The following is a 17,363-nucleotide window of genomic DNA, read 5'->3' as shown; positions in this document are numbered from 1 at the left end:
TTACTAGTGAACAAATACAGTAAATTCAAAAGAAGACACAAGCTACAACACTCTCTCAAACCAAACAATGAATGTATATATTTCACCCTTTCCTTGCAGAGACACAAAGAAAGAATAAAGTTAAAGCAGCAACAACAAGCAATTCTGAAGTTTGGTTCGAAGAAAAGAATAATTAAAGTAAAGCACATCGAAAGAAATCACTTTCCATTATTCATTACTTGTCCATGTAGTTAAAGAAGATAATTGAATATATCATGACTCATGTTGCTAAAAGATACAAAGACACGTGATGGAGTAAATCAAGTGCTCTTGCCATCAAAGAAGAAGAATTGCTATACGCTTCGTGGTCTTTAACAAGCAATCCTTAATTCCATGAGAAATAGAAGATCTATCTACCCCAAGATCTATTAGTATAATTCTTACCTACCCAAGTGGTGTGATTTTCCTAGAATCAGTCACCTCTTTTGGTACGAATTAATAACATTTTTGTTAATTCTAGTTTGGATGTATAAGGGAGTAGCTTTATGTCCTAGAAAATTTGAATTCTTTACCCCTTACTCATGAATTGTTCATCTTTATCAACTGAGCCAACACACATGATCAACCATATGTCACTCTTGGCATCAATGGGTTCCACATTCCTCTTGGCCTGACATGGGAGCCAGTAGTCTTAAAGCTTAAGTTTTTAGAGAAGAAATTTAAACCAAGTCAGTGGACCAAAGATCATTCAATATCATAAGTCAAGCAACTCTCTCTCTAAGTTCTAAAGTGGAGGCATTGACGAGTCACAAGACTTAGATCTTTTTTATGAATGATCAACAACAACTTCTTAGGAAGTGTCATGCATTGATTTGAATTTCATGACAAATAGCAGTTGGTTTAAAAAACACATGATATACCATCTGAATTATTTCAAGAAAAAATAAATTAAAAAATAAAGAATAAAGGATAAACAACAGTTTAGGGTCCACTTGGTAATATTTTTGTTCCTTATTTATGATGTTGATTTGGATTTACCCTCTATTTTTAGAGTCTAGATCATTTCCATTAAGTTTGCTCATTTGATCATCCTTTCACACTTACATAAGATAGCGAGACCCACACTTTCGAGGTTTGTTCGCATCAGGCAAGCCAATATGGAAAGATGGTCTAGCGGCTGGGTGGAGAAGATCTCCACTACTATTTTTGTGTACCAAAGAACAAATTGACCTTTTTCACTGTCTATTTTTTTAAAACACAAAAACTTATTTCCTTGATTTTTAAAGTATTTTTTAAATTGTCCTCAAAGTGAATACAAATAATTAAGCTTAAAAAAAAAAAGAAGAAAGTAGAATAAACAATTGTGATTATCCATCTTCAACCATGCTTTTGAATAAAGATTTTGAAACAGGCTTACTAAATATTTTATGGTTCAAAAAAAAATATATTTTTTAGATGAGTACCATATTTGATATGGACAAACTACATATAGACCCCCTGAATTTTGAATCAATTATATTTATTACTCTTGGGAAAAAATTAATTACAAATGCCCCATGCTGTTAAGCTTTAGGATTAAATGATGATATCATCTGTCAACAAATATATTAGATACCCATCTTCCCCTTCTTTCTTCTAGTGCCCTTTAAAGGGAAAATTATATCCAAACCTCCTAGATTTCAAATCAATTACATCTACTGTCTTGAAATTTCTCGGTTTACAATGTTTTAGGGAGTCCTACACTATTTTGTTTAGGTTAGTGTAATATATTATCATTTAACTCCAACACTTAATAGCAAATAAACATTTGTAATTGATTTTTTTTCAGCGATAGATGTAACTAAATCGAAATCCAGGGGGTCTATATATAATTTGCCCTTTAATGGGCACCAAAAGAAAGAAGGGGAAAATAAGCACAATATATTTGTTACGATATCATCATTTAACCCCAGCACTTAACAGTAGGGATGCATTACTAATTTCTTTTAGGGGTAGTAAACATAATTGATTCGGTCTATATGTAATTTGCCCTATTTATTAAAACATAAGCATTGTCGAAATAAGTTTCTTGCACATAAATCGTAGAGTTCAGATCCTTCACCCACATGAGAAAAAAAAAATTCCGCTACACACAGTTAGATTCATAATACATATCCAATCTAAATCTTCTCTCCCCTTCATTCAAAAAGGATGTGCTTGGATTAAACAATGTATATGTAATTTCAACCCACGAACATGTAGATTCTGCAAAATTTCAAAACTAAGATTCACTTGGGAAAATGGGTAGATTCACTTGGGAAAAATGGGTCATGCAAAAAATCAAAGTTACTAACTTTTTATTAATTCACCAGTAGGATTTTTAAAAAAAATTCCTATCACTAAAATTTTCCACGCAGCCTGATCATCCTAAGTACCCTGACAATTTAACCATTTTGTATTGCAGTCAAGGAAAAATGTTCTGTTGAATCAACTAGTCGATCTAGAACCAAACCGCCTCATCGGCCAGAACCCAAATCCAACATCATGTACCAATACCTACAGGAGACATGGTCTCTAACAAGAAATTACCAGCTCTGGCAGTTTCCTCTGATCACTACAACTCATCCTTGTATAGACAACATAGGTAAAAGCCTCAGACATATTGGAGCCATAATCACAAATATGATTTCTATAATACCATAAAAAAAAAACCTTGTAACTTGTTGCCAAGAGATCAATACAATTACAAAATAGGTATCACAGCAAGATGTGATGGAAGGAAATGTAGAAAGATTATTTTCAGTACTCTACTCTATATATTTATATAATTGTAAACTTCCGAGAACAGCTTTACCATGTATCAACTTGGGCAGCCGAGATGATCTCTGTACAGTCTTGGACAAAACGACTGGATGCGCTGTAATAAGCACACATACGCGAAGGTTGCTAAACTCTGTAACTCTTTCTTATCCACTTGCAACAGGCCAAAAAAGAAATCCTTTTGTGGGTTCTTTGACCATGAATTTGAACTCTATTGCTCTTTCTGTTCTCTATGTACATGTTTAATAGAATTAATAGTAGAAGTTACTGTCCTTACGGTTGGGAGCATCCTTGCAGAGCATCGATCTAACCTCCATTACTGATCTAGGAGGCTCTAGGTCTTTCTCTTGAAGTGCATTCCCAAGCAACTGTTGCATCTGTGATGCAAAGGTGTCATCCAATACCTGCACATTCCGAAACACGTCATACAACTGAAGGCAACATCCTAATCAAGACAAATTAGGAGACTTCTGAAGAATTTTATGATGTAGGACTCAAGGCCCTGCTCATCTTGTATGTTATTAGAAAATCAAATGACTGCGGACAGCTTTGACCAAGAAGGATCGATTTTACTTGGCTGTCCATGTCTAGTCCACTTCCTATAACAATTATCTAATTATCAACTTTCATTTGTGCATCATTACTAGGGATGTGAAGGTTTCCGGTGGAACTTTCTGATTTGCCTTAGTCCTCACATTCTTCCACATAAAAAGACTAGTATGAACTTAAAAAGTGGAAGACTACATACAGACACTGCAACACGTGACCCCTTGTACCAGGTCCTGTTTTCCTTCCTGTTTTCCAAAAAGCTAAGAATATCCTGCAACAAAATAGAGAAAAACACAAGATGTTAAAAGCATAAAAATGGAACAGCATCATGCTAAAGCCTCAAATATACCTGTCCCATTCGGTCCCAATAGCCTCGACAAATTGCAACAAACACGTGAGTCTCAAAGAGAGTGTGTAGGTGATCTATCGTCTTTGTCAGCAGATCCTTCAGGGGTTGCATTCTACTCCTAACATCTGATTCAACCACGGTCTCTTTCGAGTCTTGGATGATCTTTTTAAGTTTTGTTGCACTTTGAACTCTTGTCTGAAGATGCAAGGAAACAAATTACCGTTCAGAAAATAATAGATAATTGAACCAATTCCGGGTGGAAAAAAATGAAATGTGGCAATTTCTCCAAAAGCTCAAACCATGCATGTGTGTGGACACTCCATATTTCACCAAAAACTAGGTACCCTCGCTGTTTTACCTTATGTATATTTTTTATAAATATGATAATAATTTCTCTTACGAACTAGGTACAACCACATAGTTATAAGCATGGTGAGACAAATACCACAGAACCGGTTCTGAAAACCTATTAGGATCCTAAAAGCGAAGCTATTCCTTTCTAGACATGTACATGGGTAATGGCACATTATGTCCAACATGGCAAAATTATGAAAATGAGTTTACATATTATGTAGCTAAGAAGTTAGAAATCTTCTCTAAGACCTACTTCCTAAATAATTATCATGGTTCCAACTTAGACAAGTTGATCCTAATTTTAAAAACAAGAAACAAAAAGTGAAGAAATAGTGCTGAAAATAAGGTTATAGCTCTTGAAAGGACCTACATTTTCAGCAAGCTTCTCCACAACTGCTTGCATGTAATTTCTGAACTTGGCTCTCAGCATCACAGTCACTTCACTGAGGCGTTCCCCAGAGACAGCATTTGCACCATCAGGGATGCAAGAACCCCATGACTTCAATTGTGTCTCTATCCTAGGACGCAACACATCAAGCATCCTCTTCATGGTATTCAAAAAGATTCCCAGCTGCAAGGTGATGCCAGTGTTTAAGGCCGGACAATGCATATATTATAGGAGACTTAAGAATTCAAGATAGAAAAGCTAACCTCGTCAGGTACAGTATAACTGTTCAGGGAGCGCTTGGTCAGTTTCTGTACATACTTGAGGCCAAATTTCTTAGGTGTCAGAGTGTCCTTCAGTGGTGCTAAAACATCAGCATACTGCTTATCCAAAGTCTCCACCACCGACTTCTCAACATCCGCAATTGCCTTCACACAAAATTAAATATTTAACAGATCAATAAGTCCTTGCAATCTCACTTCTAACCTAAAGTAATCAAATGAGAATAACACAGTATTAAAGTCCTATAAAGCATTTAATCTAGAATTGAACTGAAACATAAAAGAGATAAGCAGTCTCTCTCTGTATCTCTTGCTCTCTTCCCCTCTATCTTCTTTGGTCCATGGTGAAAAAAGATACAGTAAAAGAGCTAGTAGCCGAAAACAGAAATTGACCAGATTGGAAGGTCAAATCCACATGACTCATGCCCTTCAGATTTGATATATAGATAAATGAAGAGGAGAAGAAATTGGGCTTACATTTTCCAAAACAAAGGTATATTCTGGCCATCGAAAAATGATAACCTCATACTCATTCATGGTCTCCTTCAACCTGTCATACATATCATCAACAAATGGAGTTGTGGAGTGTTGAGTTTTTACACCTGACCATTTTATCTGCAGGGAAATTTTTGAAGAGAATAGAGTAAATAAAAATATCTAGAAGTTAACAGCTTCACATTTAAACTGAGGACAGAACAGTTATAAAATGCTTCCACACATAATAAAACCGGAAGGAAGAGTTCCAAAACAGGCCTATATTTTTGTGCATGTCTTCCAAATAGTAATAAGGCATAAAAACTAACAGGCAGATATGTTTAGTGCCTTGATGAATTGCCTCAGAATCACAGTGAACTTCATCAATTACAAAAGACAAGCCCAAGGGAATATGAATTTGTTAGATCCAAGAGAAGTAAATTCTTTAAGCAGAAAAATACTGATACCACGTAGCTCCACTTTTGTTCAAAGTCAAAGTGTAATATTTATAATACAAAGGAAAGACATCTTACCTTATCTAATTTGCATGACTCAAGCAAAGAAAGACGCTTATCTTGAATCCAGATGATAATATACAAGTGGAACAACTCTTTTGCATCGACTCCTCCTTTGACAGGACTGAAAGGATAATTGTAAGAGAAGGAAACATGGAAAGGAATGACTAATAAAATTTTGACTAAGCTTTTAGATTGAGTAAAAGTCAAGAGTAAATTACTTAATGTTCCAGCTGGCAAGATCCCTTTGAAAATCTGCAGTTGCAATTACAAGATCTGCAACAGGAGGCGATGGGCCAGTCGGAGGGCATGCAACAAGGAATGCACGTAATCTATTGCAAAGCTCCACACTATAAATGGAAGATGAAATTTTTGGAAGGTCTATAAAGCTGCAAGAAAAGGTAAAAAAGACTTACATATTATGAACTCTTTTTGATAGTTGGTAAATAAGAGACAGAGTGGTGAAGAAAAGAAGTTGCAAGCTGTAAGCTCATTCAAGTAATGGATCAATTGGATTTTCAATAAAAACATGTTAAGTAGGTTATCCTTGTGTATTTTCACGAGTAATGACAAGGTTCATCTTGTTGAGAAAAGAAATGGATTATATTCAAACAACAATAAAGCAAGTTGCATCTTCTTTTTCACTAACCTTGTTATGCAAAGATCTTCCAAATAAATAAATATAGGGGAAAAGTTCCTCCAATGCCACTGTGATAACATGCCCTCTCACATAAACCTCGGTCCCAACACTCCACCAACATCCCCAACCCTTTATTCTTCATAACCCAAGGATCCTCCATCGACCTTAGTGTACAGATGTTTGAAGGAAACCATGCCTATAAAAATATTTACTAAGAAACTATGTAGTCAAAATGAAGGTGAACATCAAGAGCCAGCAGACAATGTATGTACCAGTAACCACAACCATTAACTCAACCGATTCATAGACCATCTCTCTTTTTCATTTTCCTATTGCTTAATTGCATTTCCAAGGATGAATATTATTACAAATCCATGGGAGCATTTTCCTTGTCATACAAAACCCTCCCCCCCCCCCCCCCCCCACCAAAAAAAAAAACCAACACTTACACCAAAAAAAGCATTGGGTGGAAGGCATTTCGTTTGACCAATTTAGTTATATTCAATGTGTAAACATAGCAACAGATAAAGTTGGCAGTCTTGGAGACCAACTCTTTGACTACAGGAGTACATCATGAACTGTTCAAAGTTTAGATAGAGCACTACTCTGTATCAGTTAAATCTTTTACAAAAGAAAGTCCATTAAAGAAAAATAACATACACCGATCATATCCTCTTCTTGCCTTCTCATGTGGTTGAAAGTGTGATGTAGATGAATAACCAGACAACCATAACAAGAAGCATAGGGAAAAAAGTATGAATATAGTTTCACCATTCATAAATATAAATTGTTTTTTGGGTGTCTTTTTAATGATTGACCAAGCAGTAAGATGCTTCACTACGTCAACATTATATATGCACCACAGTATTAATCTGTTTAATCATATCTTAAAAATGATTAATGAGTGGTTGAAAGGAGAAATATGCCAACCAATGCGATACCATAGATATATATATGAGAGCCATGCCATAGTTGTCATGGCTCCTGTACAAACCAAGTTGGTTGAGGGTTCAAAAAGATGACGGCAACAAGGCACTCATACAAAAATGATGTGCCACGACATCTAAGAGAAGCATTGACAAACATTGGAGACCTGCAGCTACAAGAATCAAAGCTTCATCCAAACAAGTACAGTGAGACATCATTGACTAACAGGGTTAATCAAAAGGATCTTGAGCTGCTGAAAGTAGAATCTAGTTTCTATTTTTATTATAATTTTTTTTAATAGTGTATAACCACCACAAATTCTTTGTTGATATATTCATTGCGCTCTGCAGCCCCCGCGCCTTTTTCTCTTTAGCGCCCCCCCCCAAAAAAAAAAAAACCCTTACACTGGATTCCTTGGTCATTCGATTCAGGGACTCCAGATTCAAATGATTTACCTGATCTAGCTCTGATCCAAATGATTCTAAATCCACAGCCTAAGACTTCTATCAAATAAACATTGCCAGCCGTTGTCTTCTCAAATGAGGAGCTGAAAAGCCTTGGCACGATATGCTCAGTTGTCTAATCTGGAAAGGACTGGAAAGTTTCAGGTCTCTTGGCCAATTGAAACTGCATCTGCCAGCATAAGGCCCAACGTAATATTTGCTTCTCAATTTAGATAAATGTCAGTTTTGGAGGAAAGGTAAATAGTGCGCTACAGAAAATCGACCCTGTAGGGATCAGGTGCTGGAATAAAACTAGACGTTGGAATTTGGAAATAACTTGCTCTGTATAGTTCCTATTCACAGAATCCTTGTACGTGGCAACTCCCCTTCAGACTGGCATGATCTAAAACCCTACGACTCAGGAGAAAATTAATCCTAATTTACCATTCAAAGCTTTCAAAAAAGTAAAAAAAACATATCATCATAATCCCCTATGGGATGAAACTGCTAAAAAAACTAATAAGGTTTCAACAGTCTTTTAGCCAATAAAGCATTAGCATAATAAAATCAAGGAAATATATAAGATGATTATCATCCAGCTCTGGATCTTCAAGGAGCTGCAGGCGAGGTTGAGTTCGTTGAAGAAGGAGAAAATGAGAAGGATAGTTTCACTATTTTGAATGTTTTCAAGGGATTAGGGTCATGTCACATATACTAAAGGGTAGTTTTGGAGATAGAAAATATTAAGGTCTACCTAACAGAATGGAGTATTCTGTAATTCAAGCATAAAGTTAGGAGGATGCCTGTAGTGTTTCTATAATAATGCCATCGCACCTCTACATTTCTAACAACAGTGGGGTTAACATCTTTCATTGTCTCCAGACCCAACGATATCGCATATTGCTGTATATCTAGAAAATAAATACATGTAAACAACTTCATGGCAATTGGTGATGTCTGCAAAACACACAATTCCAAAATGTGCAAATAAAAGACCTAAGTTACAATATTATTCTACGCTTTTGACTCTAGATGTAAAGGTCAACAAAAATAGAAGATGTTCTTACCTTGGAAGCACATGTTGATTATGGATCTCAATATCAGAGAAAATTTCATTTCTTATATTCAAGCAAAGGGTTTTCATCTTCTGGTAAGCAGTTGTAAGTGTCAAAGCATCCAACAGTGTGCCTTCACTGTTGTTTGCTATGTACTCATCCGTTTCTGCCAGGTGCCTCCTTGATCTCTTTTTTGCAGCAGCCTGACCATTAAGCAGCAATAGGGACTTCAGAACATAATACAAACATATGGTAGATTTATGCCAAATAGAAGACATCAGTCTCTGTAATATAAAATTTCTAAACCTGGAAATAGCCACAGAGTTTCAACTGTGCCTCTGGAGAAAGTGCATCATGAAGAAGCCTGTAAAGCTTTACAGCGGGTTCAAGTGCAGGAGCTGCTAATCCAGTTGCTGGCTTGAAAACCTCCATCATTCCTGATGGCGAGGATTCATCCAAGGACTTATAGTTCTCAAAAACCAAAGCAAGTGTCTGCTCAATTTGGTCTTCAATTTCCCCCAATATACGGTTCTGCTCCAGAAAATACCAATCAATTGAACCATGATTAAAGAAATTTAAGATGATCCCAAACCCAGTAGTTCCAAAAAAAGATACAAGACTTCATGAACCAACTATAATTAAAATGACAAATTGAAAAGTCACATCAGTACTAGACAAGTGATACATAAGAGACGATCTCAAGGCAAACCCAGAAGAACACAAAGAATTCATCAATTTAATTTACAACACAAAACTCAATCCTGTGTAATTCCCCAGAATTGACAACAACCCCTTTTGGAAGTTAAATCTGTCATATAATGGAGCTGCATAATACCCACTCAGTAAAAATGTAACGGAAAAGATTATACCTCTTGATGGCTCAATGTGCTCCTACCCTTCATCACTACAGGTGATAGCAAATCATGCACCAAGAAGAGGCAGTCAGCTGTCGGTGTAGCTACATCCATGATGTAGGAGAGATACCTAACAACCAATGGACATTAAAACACCATAAAACACCTAAAGTTCCACAGTGGGAATATAAGCATTAACTACATTGCTAAACAGCCATACCTTAACTTGGTGTATGCATCTGAAACTCCGTAGTAGGAAGCGAATTCAATAAGTAACCACTTCCATGGACCATGCAGCAACAAATTTCTTTGCTGAAAATGTTGGACCTTCATTCCAACTTCCAAAACAAGATCATAAGCCACAGTTTCTGCGACAGAACCACACTGGGAACAAAAACAAAAAGGGTCAATATCATGAAGCTACTTTTGTGCAGTAGCACTGGAGGTGCCTTAAGTTTCTGAGAGCAACATTTCAACGAGTCCTAAGTTTTAAAGTAACATTTGGGGTGCTCTATCGGGCTACTATTCTGAAATGAATAACTTTCCAAATTTGCCAATATGGACATCCCACCATCCAATGTCAGGTTTAATTGCCCAATACAATTTTCAGATCTAACTCTAAAGTAAACTCTTGAAATTTTCAGGCAAAGCATGTAAAATATTGGTCTCCGAATCACCAACATGTATGACAAAGCTACATATTCCTACAGATTAGTGACACTGTTCCAGGCCCCAAATATAAGAAATATAGCTGGAAGCACCTTCAAAAATGGTTAAGCATGTGTACCTTCAGATGGCTATTTTCATCTTGACTTGTCGAGTAGTTGATGTAAAGTTGCAGCCTACCAACAAGTTCATGCTCTGGTTCACGAAAAATAGACCACCAACGAAGTTTATCTCCCTGCATTGAATTAATTTATAAGCCTTCATCCTGAAACACACAAATTTGCCTTCTGATAATAAGAGCTAGGAGGGAGATTTAAAAATTCCTACCTGGTCTTCAGATATGGTCGCCACCTGAGCAAGGACACGGCCATAGTACCCTCCCTTGGAATCATGGACTTCAATTATTAGATCATCCCCAATACTATCTGGAAAGCTGCTCACATAGCAAGAAACAATGTTGTTACATCCGGAGAAGAGGCCAAAATAAGAGTCATATTTAGGCAAAAGAATACATACAATACATGAGTTTCACCAGATCCTGGCTGCATTCGAACAGCTTCTTCTTCGGTTGAACTTTTCAGCCTCAATGAACATGAATATGTTTCTGATAATTTGCAAGATAGCAAAAAGTTGATTAAATACCAAACAAGGTAAAAGTTAGGAAGTATAAATCATATAGAATTGTTTCCCATTAGCATCATGCCACATGTTCAATATGAACATTTGCCACGTAAACGAAAGAATAATGGGTCAAATTCATGCATGGGTAAAACTTGTCGAACCACATTTGTGAGATTATTCTAAACCAACCCCTCCCCCCCCCCCCCCCCCACCCCCACCCCCAAAAAAAAAAAAAACTTCACCCCATGAAAGAAAGTTGTAGCCATGGCTATGAATTGAACAAGCACGAAATCTCAACCTCATAATATTCTGATTGTCTGGAAGAAAGGTAGTGCATCAAAGTTTAAATCAAAAGCTGACATTCATTGGATGAATGGCTAATGCTCAGGGGACCCATGAATGCCAGCAGCTGGATCTATGACTGTATGACATGTATTGTTCACTATACTTCAGTTGGGTGACTAAGTAATATATGCACATTGGTACATTGAAGTCTTTACTTTTAAGTACTTAACTTTTCTTAAATAATTTATCCAATATTCTGTATTGTCACCCATTATAGCATAATTTACTAGTTTTAATTGCCAATTATGTCTCATAGCACTTGAACAATTCATAAAAAAGCAATATTGTATACGGGTTTGACATTGATGGTGATCCAAAGGTGCAGATCAAAACACCAACCTCAATCTTATTTTATTTTTTGAATTTGAAAATATAAAAAGCCTTTAAACAAGCTTCCCCTAATGTTCGGGAACCAAGCGTGGACATTTTTTACCCACCAAAATGATAACCCCCCAAACCCCACCCCCCCCCCCCCCCCCAAAAAATAAATAAATAAATAAACAGTTCACTCTCATGCTGAGATTTTGGTTGTCTCAACCTGGTCAAGAGACCAAAACGAGACTGAATTTTCAACCATGCTGCTTGCAGACCACTATTTCATGGTAGCTCAAGGGAGAACTGGCAACAATGTAACAAGGGGTCATAATTTACTCTTGGACCATGATAAAGCACTTTTCTCTCTCTTCTCCTCAGAGACCTACAGAATTTATTAGGGTTTCTGAGAAGAATGGGGTGGGAAAATGTGTGTGAACATAAGCAGACAAATTCTGACTCTCTTTTTTAAGCAGTTAGATTTGCCACCACAATAAAAAACACAAACAAAATGCATTCAAAATTATAGAGAACTACGAAATCATCACAGTACTTTATTCCCACCACAATATTTTCCTGCAAATAAACAGATGCAAAAGGGTTTCATCCCTACTTAGAAATTTCAAACAGAAACAACACACCTTGAACAACTTCACTTGATGCCGAACTACTGCGCAAACTTGACACCCCAATTTTTAGAAGTCCTGAGACTTGTTTTATGTATTGAGTGCTAGCCTGAACATATGCCAAACTATGCCGTGAAAAAGAACCATTGGCAGGCACACGAGGAACCACACGAACATTTCTAAGTGCTTCCCACCCAGCGGAAAGTGTTGATTGTAAATTGGAAAGGCGATACCGAATAGATTCCATTTTTATCGTTGGGATCCTTGATATGCAGCCTGAAGGTGGGTCCAAAGCCATTTTTACTTTGCGTACTGCACAGTAAGCAAATCTTAGTTTGGTGGTAAAGGGTCTCCAAATCCACTCCTTATTATAGAGCAAATGACATAATGAGAACATACAATGGGTTAATGTTAATACCTTGCACCTTCATTCTACCAATTATTTTTTTAGGTTTTGGAGCAGCTACGTCACTCGCAAGCTCAGCTGTACGCTTTGCCAATAGTTCTTCCTCTGATTGTAACAAAATTTGTTGCAAGCTGTAGAATAAAAATAATGCAGGAGTCAGGAGTATGAATAGCAAACCATCCCAAACTCAAATGAAAAAAACATTAGAATCAACATAAGAACACACACAAAAATCCGCACAGAACACCATAACTCACCCAAATGCACTTCGCAGCAGTGCACATTCATTTTCCAAAAAGATTGGAGCCTCCATGCAACCCCTGGCCCATGAATGAAGGCAAAGCCGAACACATGCATCATATGCTATCACTGTGTACCACTGGCCTAGTCCACTGAAGCCCAGTGAAGAAAAAACAAAAGAACAGTTGATCAAGAATACAAATGGAAAAATTCAAACCAATATAATAAACATTGTGAGGAGCAGGACAACAGAAATCAAGAACTTAGACCGAAGTCTCAGACTTGCTTAAATTTACCTAGCATGAAATGTAGGCAGACGAGCTGGTAACAAAGCTGAAGGTACAGCAGCATCCACTGCTTCATTAGTCCTGTGAAGTAGAAAGAAGGAAATAACTTGTGCTTCTATTCACAACATAACAGCAAGTGTATATGCTTCTGTGTGCTGTGCATCACAAATGCCAAAAAGCATTGTGAATGCTCAAGGAAAGCAAATGTACAAACCTTACAAACTGGTCAGGGCCTCTATTTCCGGCATTATTCTGGGCAGCATCCCCAGTGGACATGCTTTTCATGTCTGGGTCCTTGCCAATTGAGAAACCATTTGACTCTGGCTTGCAGGGTGTACGATATGCTTTAGGAACTGAAATTTCCTCATCTTCTTGGTTTAACTCATGACCAGATGAAGAGATCGGAGGTGCACTGGCAACTTCATCATCAGTAATCCTCTTATTCCACACTCCTCTTACATGAAAATCCTGTAAAGATGGTATTTAGCTATGCAATAAAAATTCTTACAAACATCCCTATTTATGGGACAAGGAAGTGGCCCCTTGGTCCACTGCAAACAATGCCCGCAACATGGCTCCCAAAACATGCATGTAACCGAAGTTTAGAGAAAGTTCCGACTCAAAGATCACCTGGGCCAGAGGACATGATTCAGCATTCTTAACCCACTATATCTAATTCATTGCCTAGTTAAATTCCCCCCCCCCCCCCCACCCATGACGGCAGCTAAACACATCAAAAAATTGAGGCTAGATTTAGAAAAAAATGATCTGATGTGGGGCTCATAAAATGCTACATAAATACTTTTTGCATAAGCAATGTGGTCCAGATATTTTGCCAATAGAATCCTGTAAGTATTGGGAGAAAGGACCTCAGATCTTGCCTTTAGATAAGTAAATTATATAGAAATAAGCAGAAGAATCAACAATATAGTTTTAGATGGTATTTACATCAGCAAGAATACTCAAACATAATAAGTAGTTGAGCAATTGAGAGTATATTATGCTTCCAAAAATGCAGTAAACTTATAACAGGTATCCAAGATTCCAAAGCCATCTTGCAATCAAGTACCGGGCATAGCCCTTTGCTCACCTGAACCAAACAGATCCTACCAATTTCATCCATGCAATCTACCTAAGCTATTGACAATGTTTATAAGCAAACCCAAATTTCTCCTCTGTTTTTGGAGTCTAAAGCCCAAGAGTGGCAATAGAAGTACTTCTTGAGAAGCAGGCAACTTTGAGACCATTGCTAGTGTAAAAGGTCTCTATTAAGTAAATAATAAACAATGAACTAAGTTCAAAAACCATCATAACTTACAAAATTCCCATTATTACCGTTAAAGTGCAACTTGTAAACAACCATATGGATTCTACATATAAATGTAAACTTCCTTTTCAGCAATGATGTAGAAAAGATAAGATAATATGGGTTAAGGAATAAAAGTTTGGCCAACCCCAATTGTTGTTGTGTTGCCCTCCACTTCAAAGACAATGCACCATTTAAAACCTAAGAGGTATGATGTCCAAAACGCATGTTGTGGATAAGCCAAAGGAATTTGGTAATTAGATGGATTTTACAAGGACCATTCCCCTTGGCAAAAGAAAGAATATAATAATAACCATCCAAGAGAGCACATTTTTGGCCCAATAACAATTAACAAGTCCACTACAATGTATCGACTCTATAACTTTATTGTTTTATACACAATCAAAAAACAGAACAGCATATTTACTTCCCACAGAAACTGAAGACTGTATTGTGTTTTTCAAACAGACAACATCAACGTCCAACTATCGGGGTTCAAGAGAGAGAGTAACTAACAATAGAACTATAGAAACCAAGAGTGTTGCTCATGTTCAATTTATATGGAGTAACACAAAACATGGGTGGCCGTGTATAGACATCAATATATATATATATAGAAGCAAAAAAGAAAAGTACCAAGTTAGTAAAAACAAACCCTTTCCGCAGCAGCCTCCCCATTCGGTTGTGAAGGGATAGTAGAAGAAAAGCTCTCTGAAGCATAAGCTCCTCGATGGGGCACAGGTCCATTGTTGCTACCGACGTTTGAAGATGCAAAGTCTGAGCTTTCAGCAGAATCAGATGATTCTTCTTCCGTGTAGCCATGATTAGCAACTGGGTACTGACCGCCTCTCACTCCCGGTCTGTCCACAACATGCCCATGTCTCTGCTGAACCGTATCCCTTGATGAACTGAAATCAGACGACATGTTATCGCTAGCGTAATGTGCCTGCCTCTGTAAAGGGTTGGTGTATCGGTGGACACCACCATTTGGAATCCGGCTGTCTACATAGTCATGTTGCGGAGAAGAATCCAATGAGTAACGCCCACCGTAAGTATCTTCTTCTGTATCTGTGGTTTCATCCATATCAGACCCAGAACCGCTATCATCTGCATCACCAGGTAAAGCTCTCGACACCGGAATTACGCCCGAAGGTAAATGTCCACTTCTGAACTTCGACGGAGGCGGCAGACCAAAACCCCTGCCTCCGTTCCTCATATTGGTACCTGGATCGAATCCTGACCTCTGACTCGGAATGGTGAATCGAGCTTCCCTCTGCTTAGAGCCAGCACCCTAAATTCAACTAACACTTAGCAACTAAAAATCAGAAAACCAGCAGAACACTGAACTAACTGGTCAACAAGAACTCCTTTCAAGTCGCTCCACTCAATAGAAAAAAGAACACCTGAGGCTTACCTCTCTAATCCATCTAATGGCATTACTATCAAGACCTTCCGTGAACATGATTTCAGGAATATTTACCTACAAAAGAAGATCATAAATCTCAATAATCAGAAAAATGAAAGAAAATTTCAAACAAAAAAAAAGGAGATTTTTACAATTAACTCACACATACTACTCGATATCCGCAGATTCAACTCACGAAATCACCGCAAGAAAAACAAATATCAAAAAATGTGATTCTTCTTCCGCAGCTGTTAAAGCGAGAAACACTCCAAAGCTTCTCAGAAGCAAAAACAAAACTAAGAAACCAAAAACTGATAAAAAGACGCAAAACCTAATCTCACCCCTCAAAGAAAAAAAAAACGAGTTACTATTCAGAAGAGAAAGAGTGGAAGAAGAGCCTGCAGCTACACTTCCCCCACCAAAAAAACTTCTCCAAACCTGCAATCTCTGCCAGTTAGTGTTATCTTTCTTCTCTGCTTTGGCCCCTTCTCTGTGCAAAACCTTTCGCTTTCTCTGTTTTGGATTCCCACTGCATTTAATATTTGAAAACATTCGTAATTACGGAAAAAGCAAAAGATGGAAAGAAATAGATGAGAAAATAAATAAATCCGAATATTAAAGCTGTTAATAACTTTTTTCTAAGAACGTTTAAGATTAAATATTTACTTCTATAAATACAAAAAAGAAAAAAATGAAAAATGAATAATATATATCCGGAAATAAAGCACACGATGGAACGCCGTCGGTGTGAATAGTAACCAAAAGCTGACGTGGCAAGCGGGAATATGCCACTTTTATAACGGTCGAAAGTTTTCGTGGGCCGGTGGCATTGGGGCTTGGGGAGTGATGGAGAACGCTTTTGCTTCCATAGCCTCCGCTTAATAAGACGCAAGTCACATGGTTATGGGCATTATGGTGGGCCCCAGGTATTTTGATTTTTCTCTCTCTCTCTGTCTTCATGGGTATATGCATGATGGTGGATCCCATCGTCTCTCATTTTTCAAATTTCAATTGCAGCGGAAGCAGCAGCAATAGTCAAGGAGGAGACCCGGAGATACGGTTTGTCTCCAGTCTCCACTTCGAATACCCAAACTGCCCCTATTTTATTTTTGTTTTTCTTTTCATGAAGGCCTTTATAGTTTGCCTTATAGTAAAAATCCTTTAATCAGCGGGGCACAAAAGTAAAAGTACAAAGCAGCAGAGTTGGCAAAAGACCAACATTTTCGCGTAGGAAGTTAGAGTTTGAATCTCTCCAGATCAGAAAGGAAGCCCTCCTTATAATTAAATTATATGTAACAGTTACCCACTAAGAATAGTCAGGATGCACGTAACCTAACCCGAACAAATTTAAATCTCAAACTATGTCAAATAGACAATGATCTTCGAGAACATCTCTTAAATTTATTCAATAATACACTCCATTCCTGTAATCGAGGAGCGCGCAAGATACATCTCTTAAAGTCACCTGACCGATATGATATTCGACACGTATCTCCATTGAATTGCACTAAAATACATTGACCAATATGATCCAATGTTCGATAT

At 37.4% G+C, this 17,363-nt stretch overlaps 1 protein-coding gene across 1 annotated transcript; it reads right to left on the bottom strand.

Moving 5' to 3' along the window:
- Positions 1 to 2,165: 2,165 nt before the first annotated feature.
- Positions 2,166 to 16,495, bottom strand: LOC149016142 (pesticidal crystal cry8Ba protein). Its single transcript, XM_089157261.1, has 23 exons — positions 16,257 to 16,495; positions 15,828 to 15,893; positions 15,069 to 15,704; positions 13,322 to 13,575; positions 13,117 to 13,188; positions 12,838 to 12,972; positions 12,593 to 12,711; positions 12,190 to 12,486; positions 10,787 to 10,874; positions 10,598 to 10,703; positions 10,392 to 10,505; positions 9,825 to 9,988; positions 9,620 to 9,734; positions 9,057 to 9,281; positions 8,763 to 8,953; positions 5,907 to 6,074; positions 5,704 to 5,809; positions 5,174 to 5,311; positions 4,682 to 4,843; positions 4,401 to 4,601; positions 3,677 to 3,871; positions 3,527 to 3,598; positions 2,166 to 3,182 (listed from the first exon to the last, which is right to left on the bottom strand). Exons 1-23 carry the CDS (start codon positions 16,368 to 16,370, stop codon positions 3,030 to 3,032), a joined length of 3,891 nt encoding a protein of 1,296 aa, XP_089013387.1. The 5' UTR covers positions 16,371 to 16,495; the 3' UTR covers positions 2,166 to 3,029.
- Positions 16,496 to 17,363: the final 868 nt, after the last annotated feature.

This window comes from Hakea prostrata, chromosome 5, assembly GCF_041222555.1.
Source record: "Hakea prostrata isolate BN-2017 chromosome 5, UWA_Hpros_2, whole genome shotgun sequence".
NCBI lineage: Eukaryota > Viridiplantae > Streptophyta > Magnoliopsida > Proteales > Proteaceae > Hakea > Hakea prostrata.
This window is presented reverse-complemented; position numbering and strand designations above follow the sequence as displayed.